The following is a 27,707-nucleotide window of genomic DNA, read 5'->3' on the forward strand; positions in this document are numbered from 1 at the left end:
GTTAGATTGAACCCAATGCATTTCTTGACAAAAGAAGTTATTCCAGATATGATGCTTGTGATGCTTTTTCTTTGAAAAATCCAGAATCAGTTTGGCTAAACATGTGAATAGTTTCTAGAGGATTAAGAAAACAGAAGCCGTACTCTTTACCTCATTCAGTCACAATTCCTAATCAGTTTTCATAACTGCAGGAAATATTGCTAGGCAAACAATGGGATCCTGTAAGTGATCAGACGTGCAAATGAAGCTTTCTATTATACAACTAACAAAACCTAGAACTCTATTTGATCTCCTCATTAATCCCCTCCTCCCAAACTCCACAAAAAAGGTAGAAAATTATAATGCCACAATGGGAAGGTTTCTTACAGCATTTGTCTGAAGAGATTCATCTTCTGGCTTGGTTTTTATATCAACAATTCCATTTATATGACGAAAAGCAAAATCAGGAAAAGCTGTTGATATGGTCAGATTCTGGGCTTCCAAGCCATTCTTCTGAAGCCACTCTCTGGAATTCTCAAAACCTTTTACTTCTGGTTCATATTCCGTTTTATTCATTTCTCCTGCTGATATGAAAATATTAATAAGTAAGTACGTGCCAATATCAGCTTGAAGATATTATATGACTTGATTTTAAATGGATATATTTGCATACACATATTTATTTATGGTACATGACTAATACATTCCGTGGCACGACAAAACCGTGCTCGACTAAAGCGCGCCCGATTAAACTGCGTCGCTGACGTCATCAACAGGGTGACAACAGCGAGCGCGGAGAAAGAAGGGTGCTTTAAATAGCGCTTTGAAAGCAAGCCGATTCAACTTAAGGTAAGGGTTAGCTTTAGGGTTAGCTTTAGGGTTAGGTTTAGGGTTAGGTTAAGGGTTAGGATTAGGTTTAGGTTTAGGGTTAGGTTAAGGGTTAGGTTTAGGGTTAGGTTTAGGGTTAGGTTTAGGGTTAGGTTTAGGATTAGGTTTAGGGGGGTTAGGTTTAGGTTTAGGTGTTAATTTTAGGTTTAGCATTTACAGCGTGCTTCTGTCTTCGTGCTGTTGTTGCCCTGTGATGACGTCAGCTACGCGGTTTCGGCGAACGCGCTTTAGTCGAACGCGGTTTTGTGGTGGAACCAATACATTCTTCTTTCCTTAGAAATATTACTACTTTATCGGTAAGTCTCCTCTCATCTGAGTCAATTCTTAGTCACTATAGTCTTTTGCAGGTCTATGTAATTTTCTTAGGTAACAGCTTGCAATATTTTGCAACTGCCTTCTCCTGGGATTATGACACGCTGTAGAGATTTTGTGACTGGGTAGGACTGCTGCTCTACTGGACACTGGAATGAGATAAGAAGAGAAAGCAGCTCACTTGTGTCCTTCATGGACAGCTGTGTTGTGAGACTGATGGGTTGAGCTGACTGCTATTCAGAGCTGCTGTGGGGAGATTTTGAGTAAGCAGTTCCATTGGTGCAGCAAGGTATATCAGTGTTGGGGTCTCTGGGAGAACACTAATTTCCACAGTAGCTTCAGGAAATGGGAATAGGAGACTAAAAGTATGCCACCTGTTGTGAATAGAGAAGCTGGAGAGAAATTGGAGAGTGAAGTGTGCAGGGCAAGTGTCCTTAGGGGAGAGAAGAATGGTCCAGGGCTTCTCTAGAAGATAGGAAGCAAAGATCCAAAGGGATGAGCTCCACTGAAGATTCTGGAAGGCTTGGAAGGTGCAGGTGACAGCTTCACCCAGACTTAAAGGAAACTGAGGGGATTGGCTACCACTACAGAAACCTTGGTTTTGGGGGGGAAATTTGGCAGAATACCCTGAGAAAGTTTCTTCCCCCTACACAGAGCAGGTGTTTTGGCTGAGCTGGAGAAAGTCCGTTGAACGCAGTCCAGTTCGTTCATTCCTTAACCAACAATGTCCTTTAGCAAAGGAAATAAGTCTGCTAGGGTAACTTTTTGTAACAAATTCTTCCCACAAATGAGAGATCTTACGTTGAACCCAGATCTACTGAGGCAAGCTGTAGCAAAAGAACAAGTGAAGGTGAAAAGCATAATTTCAACAAATAAGTAGTTATTGAATCAGTAAATGAATATATATGTATGCATGCTGAGGAACTACAGTATATCTTCTTAACTTCCCCAGTTTAGCTCTGTTATTTGTTCTCATATTCAGAAGTAGATTGCAAGTAAAACCAGCCAAGTCATAGAGAATTTTTTTCTAGTATTTAGACTGTTTCTGCAGATTTACAATTTGTAGATTGATCGCTAATGGATGGGCACGTACTGAAAATACTTTCCATCAAACTGTTCATAAATCAAGTCCTTTGCAATTATGCATTCATAAAATACCTGCCACTATTTCAGATTTCTCAAATTCTATGAGAATTTTCTCTATCTGGGTTAGGATATTCTTGGCTTCCTCTAGTTCCTTCCAAATCAGGTAGACATCTTCTCTAACACCGGTTCCTGCATTTGCGGGAAGGTATAAAGACACAGAGAAAAGATTAGATAAAACTAAGGAAATAGTTTCTCTAGCCTTGCATAATCTTTAAATATTGTTGCATTTGGTAAGCCCAGGGCAGCTACAACAAATCATTACCCCTTTTTAAAGAGCCTATTCATGGCTATATAATTCTGGGGAGCCAATTCTATGCTGGATTTGTATTTCATGAAAATAAATAAAACCTATTAATTTCGGGATTATCAGACTTTAGCATATTATGCAAAGACCTAGCTCCCTGGATAAGGCTTTATTGCTTGGAAAGGTGGAAGGAAAGAGAAGGGGAGGAGGACCAGCAGCAAGGTGGATGAACTCATGGTAGTGGAAACGTCTGGAACAGTGGTGGGTTATGGCCGGTACACCCTGGTATGTGCATACCGATGCCTGCTGGGGGGTACCAGGTATCATTGCGGTACGGTGCTCTGGAGGACCCACCCGCCTGCCCGCCCTCCTTACCTGTATTTGACCCAACCGGGCCATTTCCACATGTACATGTATCACAGGTGCGCATGTGTGCACATGGTGGATGTGTGGCCCCATCGCAGCGTACCGGTTGTGATGGGATCCATAACCCACCACTGGTCTGGAAAGTCTAACATTGGAAGGTCTGAAGGACCTTTTGAGGGTCCGATTGTCATGGAGAAAACCTATGTGCCCACTAACAGTTGACACTGATTTAATGTCACATAATCACAATCAAAGTTGGTGAAACCACCCAGACATCCAGATTGTTCAAGCATATTCTCTTAAAAGAATGAAACTGGGATTAGAACCAAATGAGGGGAAAGGAGGAGTATCACTGTTGTTGTTTTTCTTTTCCTGTGCAGCCCCATGTAAGCTGGGAAAAGTGGTGTTAATAGGCTATGCAGTTCAAGACAGTATGGACTGTGTGTTCCATGAAGAGAAATAAATAGAAACCGTCCTCTCCAAGATTCTCTCTCACAGCTTCCAACAAAGAAGTCCTTTCTATGGAGAAAATGAGTCTCTTTAAATCAATTCTTAAATATCCAGACTTATTGGGAATTAAGAATTGCCACCTTGTACTTCCACCTCTATGGTGTCTCCTAGAAGAGGGGTTGTCAATCTTTCAGACCTCAGGGACCACTACATTCATAATTTTAAATCCCGTGGACCATTAGTACGGATTTTTAAAAAGATAAATAATATTTAGTGCAATATCAAAAATGCAAATAATTTTTCTGCAGACCACCACAATTTTCTTGCAGACCACCAGTGGTCTATGGACCAACGGTTGGTGACCACTGCCCTAGAGACCACTTTTGCTCTCTCTTAAATGTAAATGTATCACTACCATTCATTCCAATGCTTCAAGCCTCAAAGACTCCCAAACACGTGAGTATTACTACAGTAAATGAACAATTAACCCTCATCAATATACAAAGTACAGAAAAGTGCCAAATGTGCAGGAATCATGAATGCAATGTAATTAAGGAACTGATAATGCAATATAATTATGTTCATATAATGCAGATGAATGATAGTCCACAAACACTTGTGCCGTTAAGTCTGCCAGTCTTATATAATGTTCTCTCTCTCTCTCTTTCTCTCTCTCTCTCTCTCTCTCTCTCTCTCTCTCTCTCTCTCTTGAAAAAGAGTGTTTCACTAATATGAATAGGTAAGCTATGAAAAGAACATTGTTTGGAAAGCAGATCCAATGTTCAATTAAATATACCCGAATAATATGCTACACTATTGGCTTTATCAGATTAAATATCAGCACCAGCCTTATGTGGTGCAGTAATCATTTTGTTCTCGTCAGTGCCAGAATAATGTCAAGTTTTATGATGCTGCAGTGGCGCTGCAGTTGGTGTGAACACGTCATGAACTGATTTGCTAGCACAGCAGATTTCCAAGGGGGCCATATGCCAGAGATTTGGCAGCAATGGGTTCCTGCTGTCATTAATATAACTGAATAGAAATAATGCATGCATAATTTTCATAAACCCCAGAACAATTCTGAGAGGTTAACGCTTTTCTCAGTCTTTCATTTTCATTTTTCATTGTGCATTTTTATGTGTTATTGTATACTGCCATCTCCTGGGACTTTCCTATATTTCCTTCATTTGAATGAAAAAACACTGATATGAGCATAAACCAACTGTATATTTTTTTAACAAGTGGAAGGACCTCATCCATTTCATTTATTATGTTTTTTTATTAGTAACAATAAATGAAATTAAGTACAATGATCAAACTATTAACACATTTTTCAATTCTGAATGCCAAAGGAGTTACAAGTACCAGGTTTTTTTTAAAAAAAATCTCATGTTTAAAAGAAAAAGGCAAAGCAATTAGAATCACTTTGCCTGTAGTCTTATATCATCTGAGCTAGGATAAAATCCACAGAAATCAACATATGACACCGAAAAAATTGGGGTGAGATTACACAATACACAAGAATGCAACTCATATTCCAAAGAAATAAGCTGATCCCACTGTATGGATCAGTGTGTGTGAATGTGTTTGTGTGAGTGTGTTACATGCCTATGGCCACCGATCTCAAAACATTGAGTCTGGGTGATGTATAAAGATTACAAATCAAGAGTTATGAACAGTAATCCATGGCATCCAATGCATCTCAACTATAAAACCACATCAACAGCAAAACACAACATCTCAAATGTCTTGGGAAATAGCCAGGACTTTAGAGGTTATGAAAGGCTAGCAAGCCAGAGCCATCCACCTGTCTGGGGAACATGTTGCCACTGAGAAGACCTAATGCCCAACAAGATAATATTGTTTCAGGGGGGGGTGCGCAAAGGGTGCTCTCTTGAGTAATCTAGTGAGGGGAGAAGAAACATGTGCAGGATACAAACCAGAAAAGACTCTTACTTAATTGCTACCTGCATTTCAGAGAGTGGGACTTAGAAGGCCCAAGAGAAAAATTGTATTGTTCAGGCAAGTTGAAGTGGTCCTTAATTTGTCTTACAACCACGAAAGAAAGAAAGAAATCACTGCCCACACTTGTTCCTTTATGCAAAGCACTTCTAGAGAAACAAAGCTACCCATGGGAGAATATATAATTATCACAGAAGGCAGACTACCAAGTTTCAAGAAGGATAATTATGCTTAAAGCCAATATTCAAGAGCAATTCTCCTGCCTGGTTTCTTAAGCAACATTTTTTAAAAAAAAATTAATTGTCTTAACCAAAAGGCTACAGATTAGTTTGGGCTGCAAACAAGTAACAATGTTAATGCCTATTAAAAATGTTTAAATTACCTTTTGTAGAAGCATTGTTCTTCCCTTTTGGGTGGGGTGGACTTAATTATCAGGAGCAGAGACAAAGGACTGCAATATTGGATTCATTGCAAATGCCTACCCGGTTCTGACATAATAAGGCATGGTTTTCTATTATGAGTAGAAGTTGACACAAGTCCCAGTCTCATGAGCTCTGTCTCCACTTTTCAAATAACAAGTTGTTTAATTTCCACTCCTGTTTTTTTAAGCCAGTGTTTTCTGTGTTTTTCAGTGTGTGAGAAACATATCAGTCTGTACAAAATGCTATAAAGCAACTACACATGATATTTGATTTAAATCAGATTTTATGGATTGATCTATATGGATAGATCTCATACCCTAGGTACTGTTTAATATTAAATCCAATTTAAATAGCATCACTGCCATTGCATTGGGAAGAGGCAAGTGACAAAACACGAACTATGATATCAGAGCCTCACAATTCACATATCTGCACCTGACATTGGGTTGCAAATAGGACAGTATTTACAAAGTGGTGTCATGGTGCATATTTTATCATCATAGCTTTCTGCCAATGGCTATGATCATTGCGTTTCTGGCTGTTAATGCTGTATGATTGTCTGTGATGCATCAATGATTAATGTTTTTATAAATAGTTTTGGGAATTGGATAGGACTGAAAAGAATTGCATTTTTCAAGTAAGATAAATCTGATATTGAGCAAGGGTGAAAACAGTAATTGAAAGCTAAATTGCATAAGCTATCATAGCTTTCATACAGCAAATATTACATTCCCAAGACATATATTTCTTTATTAAAACTGAATGAATTGTGCAAAAGTTTCCTGTCCAAATTTCCCAATCTCCTGATCATATACATTTCCCTATTTTAAACTCAAGTTCAACAATCTTGACATATATATTTTCCAGAAAGGAAAGGTTAGAACATGTCAAAGCCAATTTCATTTGCAGGTCATTTCTATCATAGAAAACAAATCCTCAAATACTAATATTTACCACCTAAACACATAATCTCCCAAGAGACTTGGATCATCGTTCCTCTCATTAACACTTTCCCAAGTTTTGATCCTCTCTGTAATCTTATCTCAGGAAATCTATACTTCATAATAAGTCATCAAGAGTATGGATTTCGTCCAATAAGTACCAGTCAACAGCTGTTACAATTGTGGAAAATGAGCATTGCTAGCTGTCTTTATCACCATTACTGCTTACAGCTTAACTGCTTCTGAGATCTACCCAGAGTTCTATTGAAGAAAAAGATATTTTTATCACCATCCCAATGACAGAACACAGAATTGTCTCAATGGCAAATATAACAATATAAACTATTTTCTCTCACAATGCATACTTAATTAATGGGATTCGCTCTCCAACAATGCAGTAAGGGCCAAGAATTAACAGTTAGGATAATTTATATCGATGGCAGTAAACTAGGAACCGGGTTTTTAAAGAGAGGGGAAGACAAGGGGATACACTCAGTATAAAGGTTGTCTTTGACACACTTGGACAGCACAAATCTAAGGATATTGGTGGTGGTTTGTTCTCCGAGCTTGTTGTTCAGTTTCCAAATGTTTTGTCATCAGGGTAGGTAACATCATCAGTGGAACTTTGGTTGAAGTTTCTTGTTTCAGTTCTCTCCTGCTTTTGTAGGTCTCATGTGGTCAGTTGGACTGAATGAGTGTTGTTACCTAGCCTGGTGACGAAAAGTTCGGAAACTGAACAACAAGCTCAGAGAACAAACCACCACCAACACCTACCACCTGTACTACATTTTTAAATCTAAGGATGTGTAATTAATATGCATTAAAAATGAAAACTGTAGTAACTGTGAGAGGGATCTTGGAATCCTAGTGGACAACCATTTAAATATGAGCCAACAGTGTGCAGCAGCTTCTAAAAACCCAACACAGTTCTAGGCTGCATAAACAGAGGGATAGAATCAAGATCACATGAAGTGTTTGTACCACTTTATAATGCCTTGGTAAGGCTACACTTGGAATACTGCATTCAGTTTTGGTCGCCACGATGTAGAAAAGATGTGGAGACTCTAGAAAGAGTGCAGAGAAGAGCAACAAAGATGATTAGGGGACTGGAGGCTAAAAGATATGAGGAACGGTTGCAGAAACTGGGTATGTCTAGTTTAATGAAAAGAAGGACTAGGGGGAGACATGATAGCAGTGTTCCAATATCTCAGGAGTTGCTACAAAGAAGAGGGAGTCAAACTATTCTCCAAAGCACCTGAGGGCAGAACAAGAAGCAATGGGTGGAAACTAATCAAGGAGAGAAGCAATTTAGAACTGAGGAGAAATTCCCTGACAGTTAGAACAATTAATCAGTGGAACAGCTTGCCTCCAGAAGCTGTGAATGCCCCAACACTGGAAGTCTTTAGGAAGATGTTGGGTAGCCATTTGTCTGAAATGGTATAGGGTTTCCTGCCTAGGCAGGGGGTTGGACTAGAAGACCTCCAAGGTCCCTTCTAACTCTGCTATTCTATTCTATTCTATTCTATTCTATTCTATTCTATTCTATTCTATGGTATGGTATGATATAGCAATAGCAATAATAATAGCAATAACAGTAGACTTATATACCGCTTCATAGGGCTTTCAGCCCTCTCTAAGCGGTTTACAGAGTCAGCATATTGCCCCCAACAACAATCCGGGTCCTCATATGATATGATATGATATGATATGATATGATATGATATGGTATGGTATGGTATGGTATGGTATGGTATGGTATGGTATGGTATTGAAAGTGGTAATTCCTGATTATTCCAAATGAATAAAACCAGAACCTTTTCAGTAGTCATTTTAATTAGTTTCTTTCACTTTAGAAGTTATCTATTCAACATTTAACTTGTATACTGTATATTGTACATCTAAAGTTTCTATGTATTGGAATGACACCAAACCTCTGGAAATGTTTGTTTGATTCCCATATCTGCCTTGATATAGGAACCAATTCCCATACATTAAATGGATAGCAAGGGCCCTTCACATCATATTACCACCAGTATGCTCACACCCAATCCTGAAAGCATTTTTCCTTTGAAAACAACTTCTGTGAAATCTGCTTCCTTAGATATTTTGCTTGCTCACTATATAGTCATATGAACTGTAGCCATCCCTGAAGACTGATCCAAACTGTTTCAACTGATGGTTGCTAGAATTTAGCAAGCTGTCTTTTCCCTTGCTGCCCATCATGGAATTATTGAAAGTTACAAAATTATATCAAGAATATCTGGAAAAGAAAATTACTGTGTCCTTTGAAAATCAGAAATTCAGCAATAAATAAATGAAGCAGCTCAGGGTCACTTTTATGTACAAAACTACAGTGTTTATTTAATCAACTATATTAAATAACATATTAGCCTTCACATCCTGAACTGTTTCAACTCCTCCCCTAAGGACACCACTATAAAGCATTGCACGCCAAAACAATTAGACACACAGACAATTTTTCCCCTCATGCCATCACTCCGCTAAACACATAATTACCACATCACTGTTTTATGCTTAAGGATATCTAATCATGTAATAGAACTGTATTACTATAATACTTCTCATCTTTCCTATTACCTACTCTTATTGGTATCTTATGACTATCACTTTGTTGGTTGTATCTTATAATTTATGATTGTGTGTTTATGATATATGATTTAGCACTTTGTTGCTTGTATGTATACTGAGAGCTTTCACCTTGAAGACAAATTCCTTGTGTCCAATCACATTTGACCAATAAAGAATATTCTGTTCTGTTCTATGTTGTCAGATAAAATGTTCAGAATGTGTAAGTCAAATTTCTGCGTTAAGATGTTTAAACTGCAAGATAGGTGGCAAATAACTTTAGTAATTAATATTTAGTCATCTAAGGTTCTATTAAATGTTTGATTTATACCATCATAAACTTTGTAGAACAAACTACAATATTCTATCTTCTATTAGCATCATCACACTAAACCTGCTATGTACTCACTCTTTCAATTTAAATATTTTATAAGTAAAGGTAAAGGTTTCCCCTTGCACATATGTGCTAGTCATTCCCTATTCTAGGGGGCAGTGCTCATCTACGTTTCAAAGCCAAAGAGACAGCCCTGTCTAAAGATGTCTCCATGGTCATGTGGCCAGCATGATTAAACGTCGAAGGCGCATGGAACACTGTTACCTTCTCTCACCAAAGGTGGTCCCTGTTTTTCTACTTGCATTTTTACATGCTTTCAAACTGCTAGGTTGGCAGAAGCTGGGACAAGTAACAGAAGCTCACTTTGTTACACGGCACTAGGGATTCGAACTGCTGAACTGAGGACCCAGATTGTTGGGGGCAATATGCTGACTCTCTGTAAACCGCTTAGAGAGGGCTGAAAGCCCTATGAAGCGGTATATAAGTCTACTGCTATTGCTATAAAGAAAAGCTAAATGCCTAGGATTATTTGTATTCCCATTTAATGTGTTAATAAGATGCAGCATACGGAGTGCTTCTAGAAGATTACTATACTTTGTGGCTGATTGAAACCACGCCACAATTCACTCATAAAAAGAAAGGCAGAGGAATAATTTTAAGATTTCTCAGCCCACCCATTGAAATATAAACCGAATACCTAGAGAGAAGCAGATGGAAAGCTTCCCTCAAACAGCCAAAGTCAGTAGAGAAACATAGTTAGATGCAGGAAATTATTAAACAGCTGCTGAATCAAAATTAAGGGGAATTAGGAAAGTATTTCTGTGAAGAGCTTCACAGTCCTGAACGATTTTGAAGAAAAAGAACAAGACATTCATATCCTTTTTTCTTATGTCAACTGTATGCAATTTTCCTTTGTTTTCACCTTTCCAAGTTCTGCAATTTACTCTTGTGATCTGGGGGCTGGAGAAAATCAACCAAGCATGCAGAGTTAATTTCTCCCTACCTGTGTGGGAAAGCTTTAATTAGCTTATTTATCGAATAGATTTTTATAAACCTTTGAGCATGAGCCCTCACAAGACAGCTGATGATAAAAGGGAGAACAAGGATGAATGCAAGCAGTAAAAATAGCATCAACCTAGGAGTTAGCAATAAATCAAAAAATATTTGGAGGATTATTTTTTAAAAGAAAAGATCATTGGGGATCACTTGAAGTCCACATCATCAAAGGGAAACAATGGCACAAAAGTGGAAGAGTGTTTTTCTACCTCTATCATACATAAAAACAGCCGTTTCAGCTACTCAGAATCAAGTGGGGCAGGATATGTTCAAACAGCCCATAGAATTTGATCCTTAATTACCCATTTTATTTATTTTTATTTAGAAAATTTATATTGCCAACTACTTGCACGTGATGAGTCAAGCCAGCTGACAAGGATATACAAACATTGTATAAAAGAAATAAAAAGAAAAATAATAAGGTAATAACCTCCCAACACGCACCCAATTTTTCTGTGGAAAGGAGGATTGTTCTGACCTAGATACTGTATATCCATGTTTGGGGGGGGGATAGAACATCTGGTTTAAAAAGCTTTCTCCTAAAGAATTGCAATCTTAACTGCACATCCAATTCATTTTGTTCAAAGCTTCTTGAGTCTGTTTCAAATCATCTGGAATTTTCCCATGTTGATGATTTCTAAACAATCAGAAATAATGCTTCCTCTTTGGGCCAACTGTGGAAAGTAAATGTTTCTTGGGTTACAAAAAAAAATGCCTCCCAAAAGTTACTGCATTATGAGAGCGAGTTTGGTGTACTGAACTGACAAAAGCTAGAAACCAGGAGTCAAGTGAGATCTAGTTCTACCTAGGACATAAAACTAGCTGGGTGATCATGGACCAGTTACTCTCTCTCAGTCCTAGGAAGCACATAATGGTAATCTAATTCTAAAATCTTGCCGAGAAGAACTGTAGAGACTGTTCCAAGCAGTTGCCAGAGGTCAAGGCTCTCTCTCTCTCTCTCTCTCTCTCTGTCACACACACACACACACACACACACACCACCACCACACCACACCACCTACTACATCTTAGATGTTAGAATCAGACCAGAATTTGAAATGACTCCTTGACCCTATAAAAAGGCCTTTTGGAAAGAAAGAATAATATATTTATCCCTTTTCTCATTAAATGTTTTCCCCTTTCCCCCACTTTATTTATGCCAACTGCTCAGAGAGATTTGAGGATTGGGCAGCCTAATACAGGTAGTCCTCAACTTACAACCACAATTGAGCCCAAAATTTCTGTTGCTAAGCAAGACAATTGTTAAGTGAATTTTGCCCCATTTTATGACCTTGTTTGCCAAGTGAATCACTGCAAGTGTTAAGTTAGTAACATGGTTGTTAAGTGAATCTGGCTTCCCCATTGACTTTGCTTGTCAGAAGGTTGTAAAAGTTGATCCCCTGACCCCAGGACACTGCAAACATCACAAATATGAACCAGTTTCCAAGCATCTGAATTTTGATCATATGAATATGGGGATACTGCAACAGTCATAAGTGTGAAAAACGGTCAGAAGGTACCTTTTCAGTGTGGTTGCATCTTTGAACAGTCACTAAATGAACTATTGTAAATTGAGGACTACCTGTAAATCAATCAGGGGAGCACTCAACCTTTCTAGTTTAGGCATTGCCACTACATGTTCAATTTGTCATGTAATTCCACCCACTCACCTTTTTAGGGCCTTTCCCCATTACTGCAACCAATTCATGCCTGGGTCATGGGGAAACTATGGCACATAATTTGCTGTCCCCACTGCCAGGTCCTGTCCAACTTCTATTGCATCTGTTTCAAGCCATTACCAAAAAACTTACAAAGCAAATGTCATGCTTAGAAAGGTTAAGGAGCCAAGAATAAAGCACCATAGTTCCCTGAGGTATCTGTAATAAAACGTCTGGCCCCAAATACCCCACAAAATGATATTGTAGGGATGGAAATGTTATAAAAACAGACAAGCAAAATAATTAGCAAATAAAGCAGCTTTTTTTCATGAGAAGCTACAACATCAATGCAGAAGCCTGAAAAAAAGATGCTACTCTGTAAGTAGATCCCCTCTTAAAGTTAGTAGGATTTTTAAAGCAGCTGTCATTTTTATTCAGGATCCCTTGGACAGCTCAAAGAAAATGAGCTGCTGGTGAATTTTAGAAAAATATTGTGTTTGCAGAAGTTCCAGATTGCTTCTTCTGAAAAAAAGTTTGAAGAACATGCAATCTTAATGCGGTTGCCTGGACTGTTGTTAAATAAGTAGCATTTGCAAATTATCTATGTGAAATCACAGTGTTCATAACAGGAATTGCTTAATTCTCTTCAGATATTTTTTTTTATTAACATACACAATTTGGCAAGCAATTCTTTCCCCTTCTGGAAACTTCTACACATTCACTTAAAACAGACTTAGAGAATATACAAATGATCTCTATTTCGAAACAGGTGATCTTCCCCAATCACTTTCTCAGAAAAAATTAATTTCACTCTTCCCTAAAACACAGGAAATAGGGGGCGTTTTGCTGAAATAACTGAAAATCGTAGTGAAATAACATCTTTTTTCCCCCATACGAGTTATAAAAACGTTCCTTTACATTATTATTTAGCATTTTAGCTCTGTCTTGTTTAATGACACTATCTATATTTTATAAAATGCCCATCAGAAGCAGCAGGGATCATAACTTGCTGCAATCTTTTCTAATATATATTTTTTTATTTCTCCCTTGGAAAGTACCAATAAGTATGAAAACAAGCCCATGGTGATTTTAAAATATACACAGCAGTAGCTCCATCAAGACAGGGATCTCTACATTTCACAAGTTACAACTGTGGCTGCCTCAATTTTGGGCTCAATTGTGGTACGGTAATAAGTCTGGGATTACCTGTATTTTATGTGAATTAGTAGGAGCTTAAACCATCATATTCCATTTACTGAGTGCATACACATTATAGATACAGGCACCTGAATCTGAAAAGTTCCTGCTACTGGATTCACTGAGCAAAGCAGTCCTTAAAAAATATGAAGGCGAATATAGGTAGTCCTCGACTTACGACCATTATGGAGCCCAAAATTTCTGTTCTAAAGTGAGACATTTGTTAAGTGAGTTTTGCCCCATTTTATGACCTTTCTTGCCACAGTTGGTAAGTGATTCACTGGAGTTGATAAGTTAGTAACTTGATTGTTAAGTGAATCTGGTTTCCCCATTGACTTTACTTGTCAAAAGGCCTCAAAAGGGTACCCATGACCTTGGGATACTGCAATGGTCATAGAGTAAATATGAACCAGTTGCAAAGTATCTAAATTTTGATCACTTGATTATGAAGATGCTGCCAAGTTGGTATCTGTTGAGTGAAAGTTCAACATAAGTCACTTTTTTCAGTGCTGCTGTAACTTTGAATGGTCACTAAATGAACTGTTGTTAAGTCAAGGACCACCTGTACCTACCACTTGCCCATAGCAAGAACATTGCATCAAGGCATTCAGAGTCTCTCCTGTTGAATAAGGACCAACTGCTTAATTTGCTTCCTTATACTCTCATTTTTATAGCCTTAGAAAAAAATCCAAACATTTTGGTATGCACTGACATTTGTCTTCAACACTGAGTTAACTGAAACCCGCTCAGTGTTTTCTGCAGTTCTCTCTTTTTGACTCTTGTGTGGTTTTTCTCAGGGTATTTTCACAGATAACATTTGCATCACTCCTATATTAGCTCCATCAGGTCATGTACCTCATCTACGTTAGGAAACTGAGCCAATTCTGGGGTTTTTTTTCTATTCTGGTTCAACTATGGTGCATCAGAACTTGTTTCAACTTTCCACTTGAAATGCTGGAATTCCATAGAGTTTGGAGTGACCCATTTTCCCATTAACAAGAACACTTCTTTTGGACTTCCAGTTTTTAGTATTTTTTTTCTTAACTGAACAGGTAGAAATGAGCAGTTTGTCAGCTTCCCTCACAGCATTTTAAAAAAATAAATGTAATGAAGGAAAGAGGTTTTGATCCCCTCCAATTGGCTAACTGACACCATTTCAAAGTTTCACATATTTTGAAAAAATATAGCTTTACACTGTTCAAGAGTTTTCAATAAAATTTGATACTCTTCCTTGGATCTGAAATGTACTAGTGATTCATTTGTCCATTAAATATCCTGCTTAAGTTCATGACATACTTAGTCTCATCAAGCTATCCCTGTTTTACTTAAGGGGACTTTTCAAGCCCAGGTTATGAGCTGAATTCTACTTACATAAGTCTAATCATATAAGAACATGGCTAAAGAATCAGAAGAGGGGTGGACTTTTATAGTGTGTTCAACCCTTGCTTATAATGCTTATCAATATTCCCCACATTTGGTAATAAATGACCATAAAATAATGTAGGTTGAAAATATACATGAGCAAACAGTTGAAGAAAAGTAACTGGCCAGTAATTCTAGATAATTTTAGATGCAAATATAACTAGGGCGTGTGTCAAATCTGATTTCAGCAGAGAAGCTGACTTGGTCAAACTGCAGCTAGAAGACAGAAGAATATGGCCTTGAAATTTTTTGAGACTCTTTCAATAGCGTTTAATACAATGGCTTTAGCATTAGTTTGAACAAGCTGTAAGAGGGACAAATTATGTTTTCATAGCTCCTGGTGATAATTCTAGGAGACTCTTACTTAATATTAAGCCTTGCTTTTTATTTCACATACTTTTCAACATCAGTTTTAAATTGCTTTGATCACTTAATGGTTATGGCACAGGTTGAATTCCACAGATGAGAGGCCATTGGTCTGTTTTTTCATGTTCAAATGTGCAAACACTCTCGTATCTAATCTAGCATGATAAGCTTCTCTTGTTAAACAACTTTGACCCTGGCATTTTCTTTCTGTAGTGGTTGTGTTATTCTTCTACATTTGATATGCAATCTCAGATAAAAATGTGCATTTGAAGATTTTAAGGTCAATGGGTAGCATTGATTTTGTTTACTTTTACCTAAAGGGAGTCTTCCTTTCAGCCTTCTTGAATTCAGGGTAGCTTTCTGATTCTTACTGAGTGAAGGGCCCATCACAAGCACTTCATCTGTCCTCTCAGCAAATGCATGGAACCTGAAGTGTAAACAATATTAATTTGTAATATATATCTGGAATCATAGTGTAACCTCCTTTAGGAGGAAAAGTATTAGAAATGAAACAATACTGTTGCTGCTGTAGTCATTCTGGATGACCTTGGATTTTTCTTTCTCCCGTACTGCCTACCTCACATAGTTTTTATAATTGAGGGGATGGAGAGCAATCTACACCAATTTAAGCTCCTTGGGAAGATAAAAACGTAATTTGAATTCCAAAGCAGCTGGTAAACAGACATGGGCAATATGATACCCTTGTGACTTCATCAGCTAGTTTTAAAAAATCTGTTCTGAAGCATCTTTCAAGAAATCAAGTTACATCACTCAATATTTTCTGCAATATTCATTTTTTTTATTATGTGCACATTAATCAGGGCATTTGTCACAGTATTTAACATACAATTTCTGATTTTTTTAAAAGGACTATGGCTTGTTCATTGACATAAACTTTTCATCTGTAGAACTACACATTCAGTCAGCTGCTACAAGCATTTTTTTTAATTAGCACCAACACTACTGTCCTTCCAGAGATCTTTTAAGAAGTGAGTTTAAAGCCAGGCCTGGGGATCCCTTGACAGGGAGCCTGCAAAACAGCTTTATAAGATATGAGTTTTTAAACCCTTATATACCATATTTTTTGGATTATAAAATGCACCAGAGTATAAGACGCACCAAGATTTTGAAGAGGTAAATTTAAAAAAATGTTTTCCCCTCCCTGGCCCCCAGGAGCACTGTGCAGGCCTCCCAAACCCTCTGCATGCCCCATTTGTTGTGAAAAATGGGGCATGCAGAGAGTTTGGGAAGCCTGCAAAGTGCTCCTGGGGGCAGGGGAGTGGAAAACTGCGATGCATGGGGGGTTGGGGAGGTGAAAAATGGGCCTGTTTTTTGCAAAAATGGGGTATGCAGAGGGTTTGGGAGACTTGTAGACTGCTCCTGGGGGCTGGGGAGGGCAAAACACCTGTTTTTGTGAAAAACAGGCCCATTTTTTGCTCATTTTTACTCTCCCCAGCCCCCAGGAGCACTCTGCAGGCCTCCCAAATCCTCTGCATGTCCATTTTTGTAAAAAAAACAAACAAGAAAAAAACACCAGGATGTGCAGGGTGGGGTTCTGGGAGGCCAAAAATGCTATATTCAGTGTATAAGACGCACCCAGATTTTCATTCTCTTTTTTGGGGGGGAGTGCATCTTATTCTCTGAAAAATATGGTATGTGTTTATTGTTAATAATTATTTTAAAATATGTCTTTCTAGTTTTTTTATAGTACAGTTTCCAGAGTTATATTCATATGCCCTTAGAACACCAGGCCTATATAAACCTTTTGATTATTCAAAAATATTTAGTTATTGCTTCAGTAAAAAGCTAACTAAAGATTCAACCTTCACCATTGTAGCCTTTTGGAAATGACTACCAAGCCATTCCTTGCCATAATTATTTTTTATCTAAGTGTCATGCCCCTATCAGATCCTGAATCTGTGGGGGAAGACGAGCTGGAAGCTGAGCCGACAGAAATTGAGGGGGCGGCTTTGTTGGCTAAGGAGGAAAATGGGGACTGAGATGTAAGGAGATGCCAGTGGGAGGGGAATTTGTTGGGAACAAGCATTGAATCTGTGGAGCCTCGTGTTCACTTGCTGATGCCTGGAGATTAATATGCTCATTCTTGTGGGGCTTGCCTGGTTAGCCTGCTTTACTGAACCTCTTGCTCTAGTTACTATTTTGCTAACCTTGTTTACTGGATTGCTGGCCCTGGTTACTGCTTTGCTCACTTTGATTACTGGACTACTCGCAGCCAGAGGCTGTTGAAGGTGCATATGAGAGCTTTGCTCCAGAACTTGTAGTAAACATGGGGATGCTTGAGGCAAAGTTGGAGCAATAAAGCATAGTTAGACCTGTTCTATGGCTCTGTTGCTTTCTTGCCACGCCCTGGGTCATCACACTATAGCTGGTTTATGGCTGGACTTAGACAATTAGTCAACTAAGATAGGAGAAATGAGTGCTACAGGATTTCTACATTCCAGCTTTTTCCACCATGGAGATATGTTGGACTATAGCTCACATCATCCCAAAATAACATGAAGAATGTGCTTTAATCTACCCAGAAAGCATCAGTGTAAGCAACTACAGAGGTACATCTTATAATTGGGATTTATGGAGCTGACAATGTTAGATATCCCATTTACTTCATACCTGCCAGTGGTTAGCTGACTCAGATCCTTTAAGAAATCAACTGTTTCTTCTTCTCTAGCGTTGAAAGATATGGTATGGATTGGACAGAGACTTCTTGAGATCTTCTGTATGAGCAAGTGCTTTGCGCATTCTGGTATATCACCCACGACAAAATAGTATACAGCTTCTGCCTGAAGTGCACAAGTCATTCAACAAAAACAGTTACAGACCCTTAGGTCAAAACTCTGCACATGCTCTATATGAATAGCAGAGCTATACCTCCATTCTATTCTTGATTGTCAAAATTGCTAAAATGATAGAAGGGCCAATGGCATGCAGAATAATCAGCAAAAGATAAGATATACAGAGGTCTTCACATTAACAATATGGACCTTCATGCTCAATTCATATGTGGACTTGTACAGTACATGTTTTAAATAGTGTCAAATGTCATCCTTGTGTGTCATCAAGGTCACAATTAAGTTGGGTGCCCTGATAAATTTATCACAATTTTCCTTTAAAAATGAAAAAAAAGAAAGTGTATAGAGTTAAGGAATGGGATTCTAGTGCATCATTATTTGATGTAGTGTTTAGTTCTAACTGAAATATCTGGATTGTCTTGTGGCAGAACTCCATATACAGTTCTAGAATACATTTTCTTGAAGGGATTATTATTGGGAGGGCTGGGCATACTATACAGCAATGTGCAGGTAAGGGCTCACTGGACTGAATTACTACATGTTAAAACTATGTAATAAAAATTTAAAAAATGGGTTCCAGTATTCTGAATTCAGATAACTAGTGAATTGTGTCCTGAAACTATACCTATTCTCAGGAAGAAACAGGCTTTTTTGATAGCTAAGATCAGTTTTACAAGGACAAAGTTTCATCCTTTAATGAAAGGATGAAGAATGACTTATTCTATGGCCATGTTACCTCTGATGTGAACAGTTTGAAAATTTGATCACCTGAAAGAATTAGGATTAACCTAGGAGTGGCTAGATTCAATTGCACAAATTAAGAGCCTCTGATACCTGCACGACATCTATATTACACACAAGAACTGCACAAATCATTTGAAGATAAATTTTACCAAGCAACTGAAATATTTTCCTTGAAGCCACTGTTTAAAGCATCAAGGTAGACAGGTTTCCAAGCCCTCAGCTGAAGTCCTAGTGAAAGTGTTTATGGGCATCTATGGAGGTCTGCAAAGGATCTTGAAGTGGTTTTTCTGGGTTTTGGGGGCCTGCATCTGTTTCATTGTTCAAGCGGCAACTTCAGAAGGTGACTTTAGTCACTTTACAAAGCACCACTACTGATGTTTTATCATCTGTTTTTAAATAAAAGTAGTAGTTTTTGTTAAAACAAATAAAAATAAAAATAGTTATTTCTTATTCCATAAAATGGATTGTCTTTTTATCAATTTCCTCAATTTGGTGCTCTCTAGAAGAGTTTGGTGACAAATTCTATCACCACAGACAATGCAGGAATTGAATGCTATGCCTATAAAGTTGCACATTCATAACAACACGTTTTGCAAGAGTGGCTGGGATCTAAGCTTTAGACATAGCGATAATTTATCCATGTTCTATCTCAGAATCCATTTTCATTGATGTGGAGTCCACTGCCTATATCAGAGGAATCATATTATATGGCTCTTTTTAAAGTATGTTTTTCCCCCAGATGTCTGTTTTGTGGTTTGTTTGTTTTTAATTGTTTTCATATTGCGTGTCATCAAGGTCACAATGAAGTTGGATGACCTGATGAATTTAATAAATAAAGAAAACTTCCATTTTATAGAAAGGGGAACTGTTTAAATTTCTCCCTTATTCTGGGTTACCAGAATGACTTACAATATCTGGACTTGCTGTGTTTATATTTTTGTAGCAGAAGTACAGAAAGCTATTTCCTTTTTGAGGTTGGAAATAGTCTCCACAAATACATCTCTCTGTCTGTAATACAGTTTTGTGTGATCCTCAGCTTTAATGTAAGTCCTGATTTTTTTGTGTCAGCAATTTATGATCTACACATCCACGGAAGGGCAAAGTAGGGTAAGTAAGAAAACATGTGTCACAATGCTGTGATGCAAAACCAGCCCTTGCATACTTGTATGCAATGTTATGACTCAAACATATACTTGCATCATGACATTACAATGCATGCTTTCTGATTTTGGCTTCATTATGCTTAGGAATGATGCCAGTGTTCAATGAATTAAAATTCATTAACCCTACTGTTGTGGCCCAGCAGGAGCCATTGGAGCTGCTACCAGACTCTGAAAGCGAGGGACCCTATGAGTCGGCTTTGGAGGATGTGGAGGACCCTGGACAGGGTTCCGACTCCGAGCAGGGCACAAAGAGGCTGGTTGGCCACCAGGAGGCGCCTGAGCCTTGGACCAGTGGGGTGGAGACAAGGGAGGGTGATCCAGACATCAGCAGTGGGGAGGAGCCAAGGGAGTTGTTTCTAGATGCCAGGCACTATAAAAGGAATGCTTGTGCACATGCCCCTTTTGCAGAAGTCAACGCAGGAACGAATGTTGGAGAACATTATTGTGAGCTTGGCAAGGCTGGATTGCTGCCATGGCTTATCTGTGCTGGATTGCTCCCCAAGCTCGTCTGTGCCGGTTTGCTGCCAAGGACCTGCCTGTCTGTTAATTAAATGCCGTAACTTATCTTTGGTTCGGAGTGTGTGTTGGTGTGGGACGAGGGGGGTCAGAACACCTACCAGTGCTGAGTCTGTAGCCTCCATGCTTAACAGGAAAGAGGGCTGCTACAGTTTACTAGGATATACATTATAAAAGATTTCTGTTTTACCAGTTCAGAGATGTCTGCTTCAGATGTACATGACTACCTTCAAATGATCATATCTTCATTTACTAAGGCATGATCAACATTCAATATTTTGAATGGATATACTGTGTGGCCTACTCACACTTCTCTGTACATTATGAACAATTAGTCAGGAAATTTCTAATTAATTGTTTCTGAACAAGCCAGTACAGTGTGGCTTTAAAAAAAAGAAGAAGAAGACAACTATTGTGCCTCCATTTGGCAAGCTAAAAGAGGAAACAAAAAAGTTTGTGAACCCTATTGCACTTTCAATATTTCGGCATAAATATGATCTAAATTCTAAAATGTGATCTGTTCTCCCCACAATTCCTAAAACAACCTAAAGAGAACCTAATTAAATATGGAACATTTAGGTGATTTCACCAGCTTCTAAGTATCACCCTATATTTAATTAGACTTTCTAGAAAAAATTATATTTCCATGAAAGGCTGCATGCACAGGAAAATGTTCATGTATATTTCCACCTAATATACCAAAATGGATCATTCCAACCAAGGTTATATATTTCCAAGCTCTTTGGTGTCATGGAAATATTTCTCTGCCCCTCTTTCCAAGGAGAATTAGAAAGAAAACTTCTGCCTTCAGAACAGGACACTGTCATGTACATCTGTTATTGGTAAACTTCAGCCTGCAGAACAACTTGAAAGAAATTCCTTCTAAATAAACCCCATGTTCTTTTATTAGTACTTGGGCCCTTCATAATCCATTCCCGCAGTACTGTCAGTTAAATCTCAGTGGGGTATCCTTAGTCCTAACTGAACACTTCTGGAAATAGATTACCGTATGAGCAAACAGTGCCTCCAAGATTGCTTCTGTAGCTCCAGTGTGACAAACAGCTGGTAGGTTTTCCAGCCTCCAGAGCCACTCAATGGCATCTTCTATAGAGTCCTTTGTAACAAAAACAGATTTCTCTTGCCACCTCACAGGATCCTGAGCCACCCTGCAAAGGAAGTAACTAAAATATTTGGAGGAAATGCTACGTTATCCTCTTACAAGCCTAGGAATTCCTAAGACCAGAAGGCAGAGGGATATTCTCTGATGTCTAGACAGATATATGATCGGGGTGACAAATGTCCAGGACATATCACAAGTAGCTCAGAGTTGCACATTAATGACAAAGTTCTGCTCATTCACATGCTCTGACATCTGTCTTTGAGAAAGCACTGTAAAAATGAAGGAGGCTAACTTTTGGGGGCTGTCACACACTCCAACTTGTTTTCTCGACCACTTTCTTATCACAAGTAAAGCTCACCTCTGTTACGCCTAACAGACAAGAAATTCTTCTCATCTCACAAATAATTTAAAAGACATGCAAAAATGTCAATACCTCTCCTTAGTTATTTATACTTCATATGTCTTTCCAAATAGCTTGTTGCCATTTGAAGTGCAATGGTTAAAAAAAAAAAATTAGCATAACTCAGTAATAAAATATAGATAACTTACCGGATTAAGTTAAATTTCTCAATTTGGGTCACTTGCTGCTTTAAGACCATAGAAAGTGCTTCTCGGCAGAGATTGAACTCACTTAAAGAAGCAGTTCCAAAATCCAGAACTATGGTGATATTCTGTTCCTGTATGACTCCAAAAATCTGACGACTTTCAGAAGTTAACCAGTCCATTCTTTTTTTGTACAGTTCAATCATTCCAGTTAGACAATTTGCAAAATTAAGAAGGCGGCTCTTTTTGGCTGTCAGCTGTATTTAAATAAAAAGAGAATACTACATTTCAAGATAGTAACCAAAAAACCCCTGATAAATGTAGAAACCTTCCTTCCTTCCTTTTTCTTTCTTTCTTTTTCTTTCTTTCTTTCCTTCCTTCCTCCCTCCCTCCCTTCCTTCCTTACTTACTTACAATTTTACTTCCCGCCCAACAGTTCAATATGGACTTATTGTATTCTGTGTTTGCTGAAGACATATTTTTTCAAGCCCAGTCATCTCTTGAATTTATTCAATTGAAAGGAGAACAGCTCATTTAGAAAAGAGTACGGGAACACTATTATCTGCTGAATAATTGTACATGATTGTACACTAACCCTAACTAATGCTGGTCAGAATGTTGCCAAAGAGGAATTGGCAATAGTAATCCATGCCCTTAGCACCACCCATCTAGATTAATGTAATGTATTTGTACATGGGACTGTCAATAAATAATATATGGAAAGTGTAATTGTTTCAAAATGCAGGAGCCCCCATACTTTTGGCTCTTGGCACTGGGAACATATAACATCACTTTTGTGAATCCTGCATTAGCTTCGAATTGGTCTCCAGGTCCTATTAAAAATGCTGCTTTTGACTTACATAGTATTTGACATCCAGATGCTTTCAGGATCACCTTCACTGTCCAGTTCCAGCCCAACCAAATTAAATCTAACAGGAAGAAAATGTTACCAATCCCAGTTTCAGGAATTTGGGGGCAAGGGGAAGCTAAGGCCAAACTATTTTGGAGAACTTTCCCCAATTTGATCCGATATAGCCTTATTTTTATTTTCTTAGTATTTCTGAAGCATTTTTATTATTTATTTATATTTGATACATTGATTGATTGATTGCAACCATCATTTTGGTTCCTAGCAATCCTCTAAATAGATTTTCTCTATGGTGATCTGTTCCTAATTTCATCTTCCCGGTCTTCTCACAGTGTACTCATCACCATTATAACTGAGTCCATCCACATTGCTGCTGGTCAGCCTTTCTTTATCTTTCCTCCCACCTTTCCCAGAATTACTGCCTTGTCCAAACAGTTAGGTCTTCACATAATATGTCAGATGCAAGATAATTTAAGACTGCTCATGTGTGCTTCAAGGGAGATCTCTGAGTTGATTTGTTCAGTGATCCACTGGTTTGTTTTCTTGGCTGTTTGTAGTATTCTCAAAATCTTCCACACCAAAATGTAGAGGTGTCAGTATTCTTCCTAGCCGGCTTCATCAGTGCAACTTTCAGTTCCATAGAGTGTCACAAGAAATACCATGGCTTGCACAATTCTGATCTTTGTAAGTCAAGCCATTTGAATATCTATTCTAAGGCCTTCATGGCTGCCTTACCAATTGCTGGTCTGTAGTGTATTTCTTGACTGCTTGTCTCTTTGCTACTGCTGGTTGATCCTAAAAAGCAGAAGCTATTCATCACTTTGATATCTTCATTATCAATGCTAAGGCTGGTTGTTGAACCCGTGTCATTAGTGTCATCTTCCTTATAATTTTAGCTCCATTTTTTTTCACTTTAGTCCTGAACTTTTATTATTAGAGCTTGCAGATCTTTTGCACTTTTGGCTATCAAGATAGTATCATCAACACAGTACAGATAAGATTTATCTGAACTGTGCTAGCATAGAAATATGTTTGATAAATAAACATCTGACATCTCTTATCCAAAAACTGGACAGCTTTTGGAGGGAACCAAGAATTTTGGGGAAAATTTGGAAAGCTGCACCTTGCTCCGATGCCTTAGAATTGACTCCTTGCTTTAAGAGAGGCCTTTTCCAACTCCATTATTTAAAGATTCCTCAGATGTGTACAAGCAGCAAACATGCTAGACACAAGGCCATTTTATCTGCTGTACATTCTCCTTCAAAAAAGAAAGAAATTCGTTACTCCAATAAAATATAAATATATCACACTTACGTTATAGAGCTTGCCATCAGATACAGCCCTATATTGGTGATACAGACCATCTGCATATCGTGAAGCCACAATTTTCCCCAAGACGGAGACATAGTCTGCAACAGAAAGTGTTGTTCATGTATAACTTTCATTGTGTGCATTCTTTCTTCATTGCTGTCTCTCGCGTGTTCATGAAGTAGTAACTCCTACTAAGACAAGGCTACAAACTCATACACACATGTGGCTGTTTATTAACAAAAGGGACATCCAAACAACAAAAGAAGCAACAGATTGAAACACAATCGAGATCTCTTTGCATGGTCAGATTTTAGGAATACCTTCTTTGTGCTGGAATCCAATTTGGGAAAAAATCTGAGAAAAAGTCATCTTGTTCTTCTTGAGTCCATAAAGTTGAAGCCATTTAGCAGAGGAAATGAGAGTTTGTGCATCCAAGTCCAACTGGACATCATTTGTCCTTTCTTTTGCTTCCAGGGCATTCTTAAAAGCAACAAGTGACTGAGATGTTTTGTGCTCCTTTTTAGTCTTTCCATTAACAGCAACCTCTGTAAAAGGAAATACACTTATTAAAGCAAAATTATTTAGATGTCTCCTTTCTTCCTGATTGTCTTTCCTTTTTTAAAAGCTACCAATAAATAAATTGCTCACTACTAAAAATAATAATATTCCTGTAACACACTATAGATCCGAGAACAGTGATGGCTAACCTTTTTGACCACAGTGCCAAAAGCGCGCACGCGCGCCCCCAAAATGCAATGCGTGCCCCCTCCGCACCCCTCTGTGCATGTGCATGTGACCCCCCTTACGTGTGCACTTCCCACCCACATGGTTGCACAATCCCTGTATACACCCTTTCACCCTCGCATGCGCACGGAAACCCCACATCTGCTCATGTGACTCCCCCATGTGCAACCCGCCACCCTGTGCATGTAAGCACATCTCCCCCATGTGTATCCTGCCTGCCCCCGTGCTTGCATGGCAGAGACCTGAAAATCAGCAGGTCTGTGTGCATGCGCAGGGGAAACTGAGCTGGGGTGACAGCTGGCGTGCCCACAGACAAGCCTCTGCATGCCACATGTGGCATGCGTGCCATAGGTTCACTATCATGGTGCTAGAACATCCAACCACTATGATTGCTTCATTTCTCCAACATAAGTATTGCAAAGTGCTGAAATTTTTACGCAAATTTGAACCTGCAGTCAACCTGCAAAAACAGTGCAAGAACAAATAACGTTCTCCTCTATTTCAACGGACTGCAAGTGTTGGTGCTCCTTTTACGTTTAGACCTTCACAGGTAAAAGAGTACAAATTCCAAGGAAGACTTCTACTGATATCTCTAGGTTCTTTAGAGGGAGACCCTTTCTGGGATACTATGTAGGCAAGTGATCTTGTGGAGGGCTTGGCAAGCACTACATCTCTTACCTATGGTAAAAATCCAGATGGAGAATGATTGCCTTGATTAAGAAGGAAGAGGAAAATGCAGTTTTCTTCGGTATTGTTCTGAGTTCTTGGTCCCTTACCTCCTGAGATAAACTAAGGAAAATCTCACCAACTTTAGCAAAGCAGAATAAGAAATGTCTGCCACAAACCAACTAACTAGTCATTGAGGATAGTCCTTGGGGTGAGTAGACCGCATGACTGGTTGCTTTCCTTCTGGTAAAGCCATTTGTTCAAAAAGCCAAGCCTTGAGAACAATGCTCCTAAACAACTAAAAATTCTTCCAATGTTTAGAGAAATAGCAAAGGGCTCCCTGAGTCTTCAGAGGCCAAAGCATTCTATCAGAGAAAGAAAAAGGAGAAGGAAAAGAAAAAAAGAGAAAAAGAAAAAGCAAGATCAGCTGGGAATTCCTGCAAGTGGCCCGCTTATCAGAGCAGGGAGGATGGAAGAACTAGTGAGAAGCTTAATCTTTATTATCCCTGAAGGGCTGCCAAAGATAATTCTTTGGTCCTCCTGTTAGAGTGAATGGAATGAGTAATTCTGCCAAGGATATCAGCAATAGTAGGAAGAGAAATAGTCCTACTGTACTGTTATTAATATTACTTATTTACATGGATATCCAAACATGCATCCTGAACAAAAAAATTCTTTGCTACACCATTGCCATAAGACAATATAATGCTGTTTTGTAGCTTGTCAAGAGATACTAGACATGTCTAGTAGGAATTTCAGAAGTAAGCATTTAATAGATACTCACGTTTACTCCAAGCAGGCTGATTACTCATGTTGCCAGTCATCCCAAGGACACCGTTTGTTTGTGCTTCCATTCCTCTTAAATCAGCAATAAAAACAAATATAAATTATATTGGCTATATTCATTCAAGGCTGCCTCAGCAAACTTAAACTTAAATATAAAAAATATTTATATATTTAATTATTTCTATAACAATAAGTTGAGAGACTTTTTCAACATTAAATGGAAAGATTCCCTCAAATCTAACACATTTATGATGCCCTCATCTTTCACAAATTATAATCTGCTTTTGCAGACCATCAAAGCTTATGCTGTAATGAATTTTTAATAGTCTTTAAAATGCCACAAGATTGTTTAAGTAGAAAGTAAACACTTGAATTCTATCAGTTCTGTGCTAATCACATTGCCTGCCTTTTTGGCCTTATTTTAAGGAGGTAGATTTAGGTCCATTTCTTGTGAAGATTAAATGGTTTCGGCTGCCTATAGCACCAATATTAAATTGCTTAAATTTAAAGTCCACATCTTAGGCCAGTTTTCTAAAATAAGGATTATCCTTATAATGGAATGTGCTGAAATGAGTAAATTCACATTTGAAATTAGAGAACAAGAAAATAAACAATTTTATAAGACACGGGATTTATTTTATCAATGGTTAGATAAAAAAAAAACATGGAAATGAAAGATACTAGAGAATGTTATCAATTCAAGAATAATAGAATGACATTGAATATAATATAAAGATATATTATTATTGGATAGATTGAAGATGATGCAATGAATTGTTATAATATAAATGATCCCAATATTAAGTATAGCTCGTTGAAAATAAAGGAATAACACGTGACTTTATATAAATTGCAATGACTATGGAAAGGATGCACAAAAACCTTGTAACCAATCAACACATTGTATATAATGAAAGATGGTTTTATGGTTTATGTCTTTTTTGTATACGTCTGTTTAAAAAAATAAAAAAATAAGAAATAAAATAAAATAAAATAAGGATTATCCTATCATGGGCTCACAATTCTGGAAAGTCAACTTTCATCAACTTAATTTAATTTTAATTTAATTATTATTTTATTTTAATTATTTATTATTATTTTACCTTC

General features: G+C 38.0%; 1 protein-coding gene across 1 annotated transcript in view; it reads right to left on the reverse strand.

Annotated features, from left to right (window-relative positions):
- Positions 1-26,626, reverse strand: part of VWA3B (von Willebrand factor A domain containing 3B) — a 75,128-nt gene extending 48,502 nt beyond the window's left edge. Inside the window, exons 1-9 of the mRNA XM_032226227.1 lie at positions 26,599-26,626; positions 24,725-24,949; positions 24,408-24,502; positions 22,232-22,482; positions 21,569-21,728; positions 17,961-18,130; positions 15,644-15,756; positions 2,338-2,454; positions 367-563 (exon numbers count right to left, since the gene is read on the reverse strand). Of these exons, the coding sequence (XP_032082118.1) occupies positions 367-563; positions 2,338-2,454; positions 15,644-15,756; positions 17,961-18,130; positions 21,569-21,728; positions 22,232-22,482; positions 24,408-24,502; positions 24,725-24,949; positions 26,599-26,626 (1,356 nt within the window). The remainder of the gene's footprint in view (positions 1-366; positions 564-2,337; positions 2,455-15,643; positions 15,757-17,960; positions 18,131-21,568; positions 21,729-22,231; positions 22,483-24,407; positions 24,503-24,724; positions 24,950-26,598) is intronic.
- Positions 26,627-27,707: the final 1,081 nt, after the last annotated feature.

The sequence above is a fragment of the Thamnophis elegans genome, chromosome 11 (assembly GCF_009769535.1).
Source record: "Thamnophis elegans isolate rThaEle1 chromosome 11, rThaEle1.pri, whole genome shotgun sequence".
Classification (NCBI taxonomy): domain Eukaryota; kingdom Metazoa; phylum Chordata; class Lepidosauria; order Squamata; family Colubridae; genus Thamnophis; species Thamnophis elegans.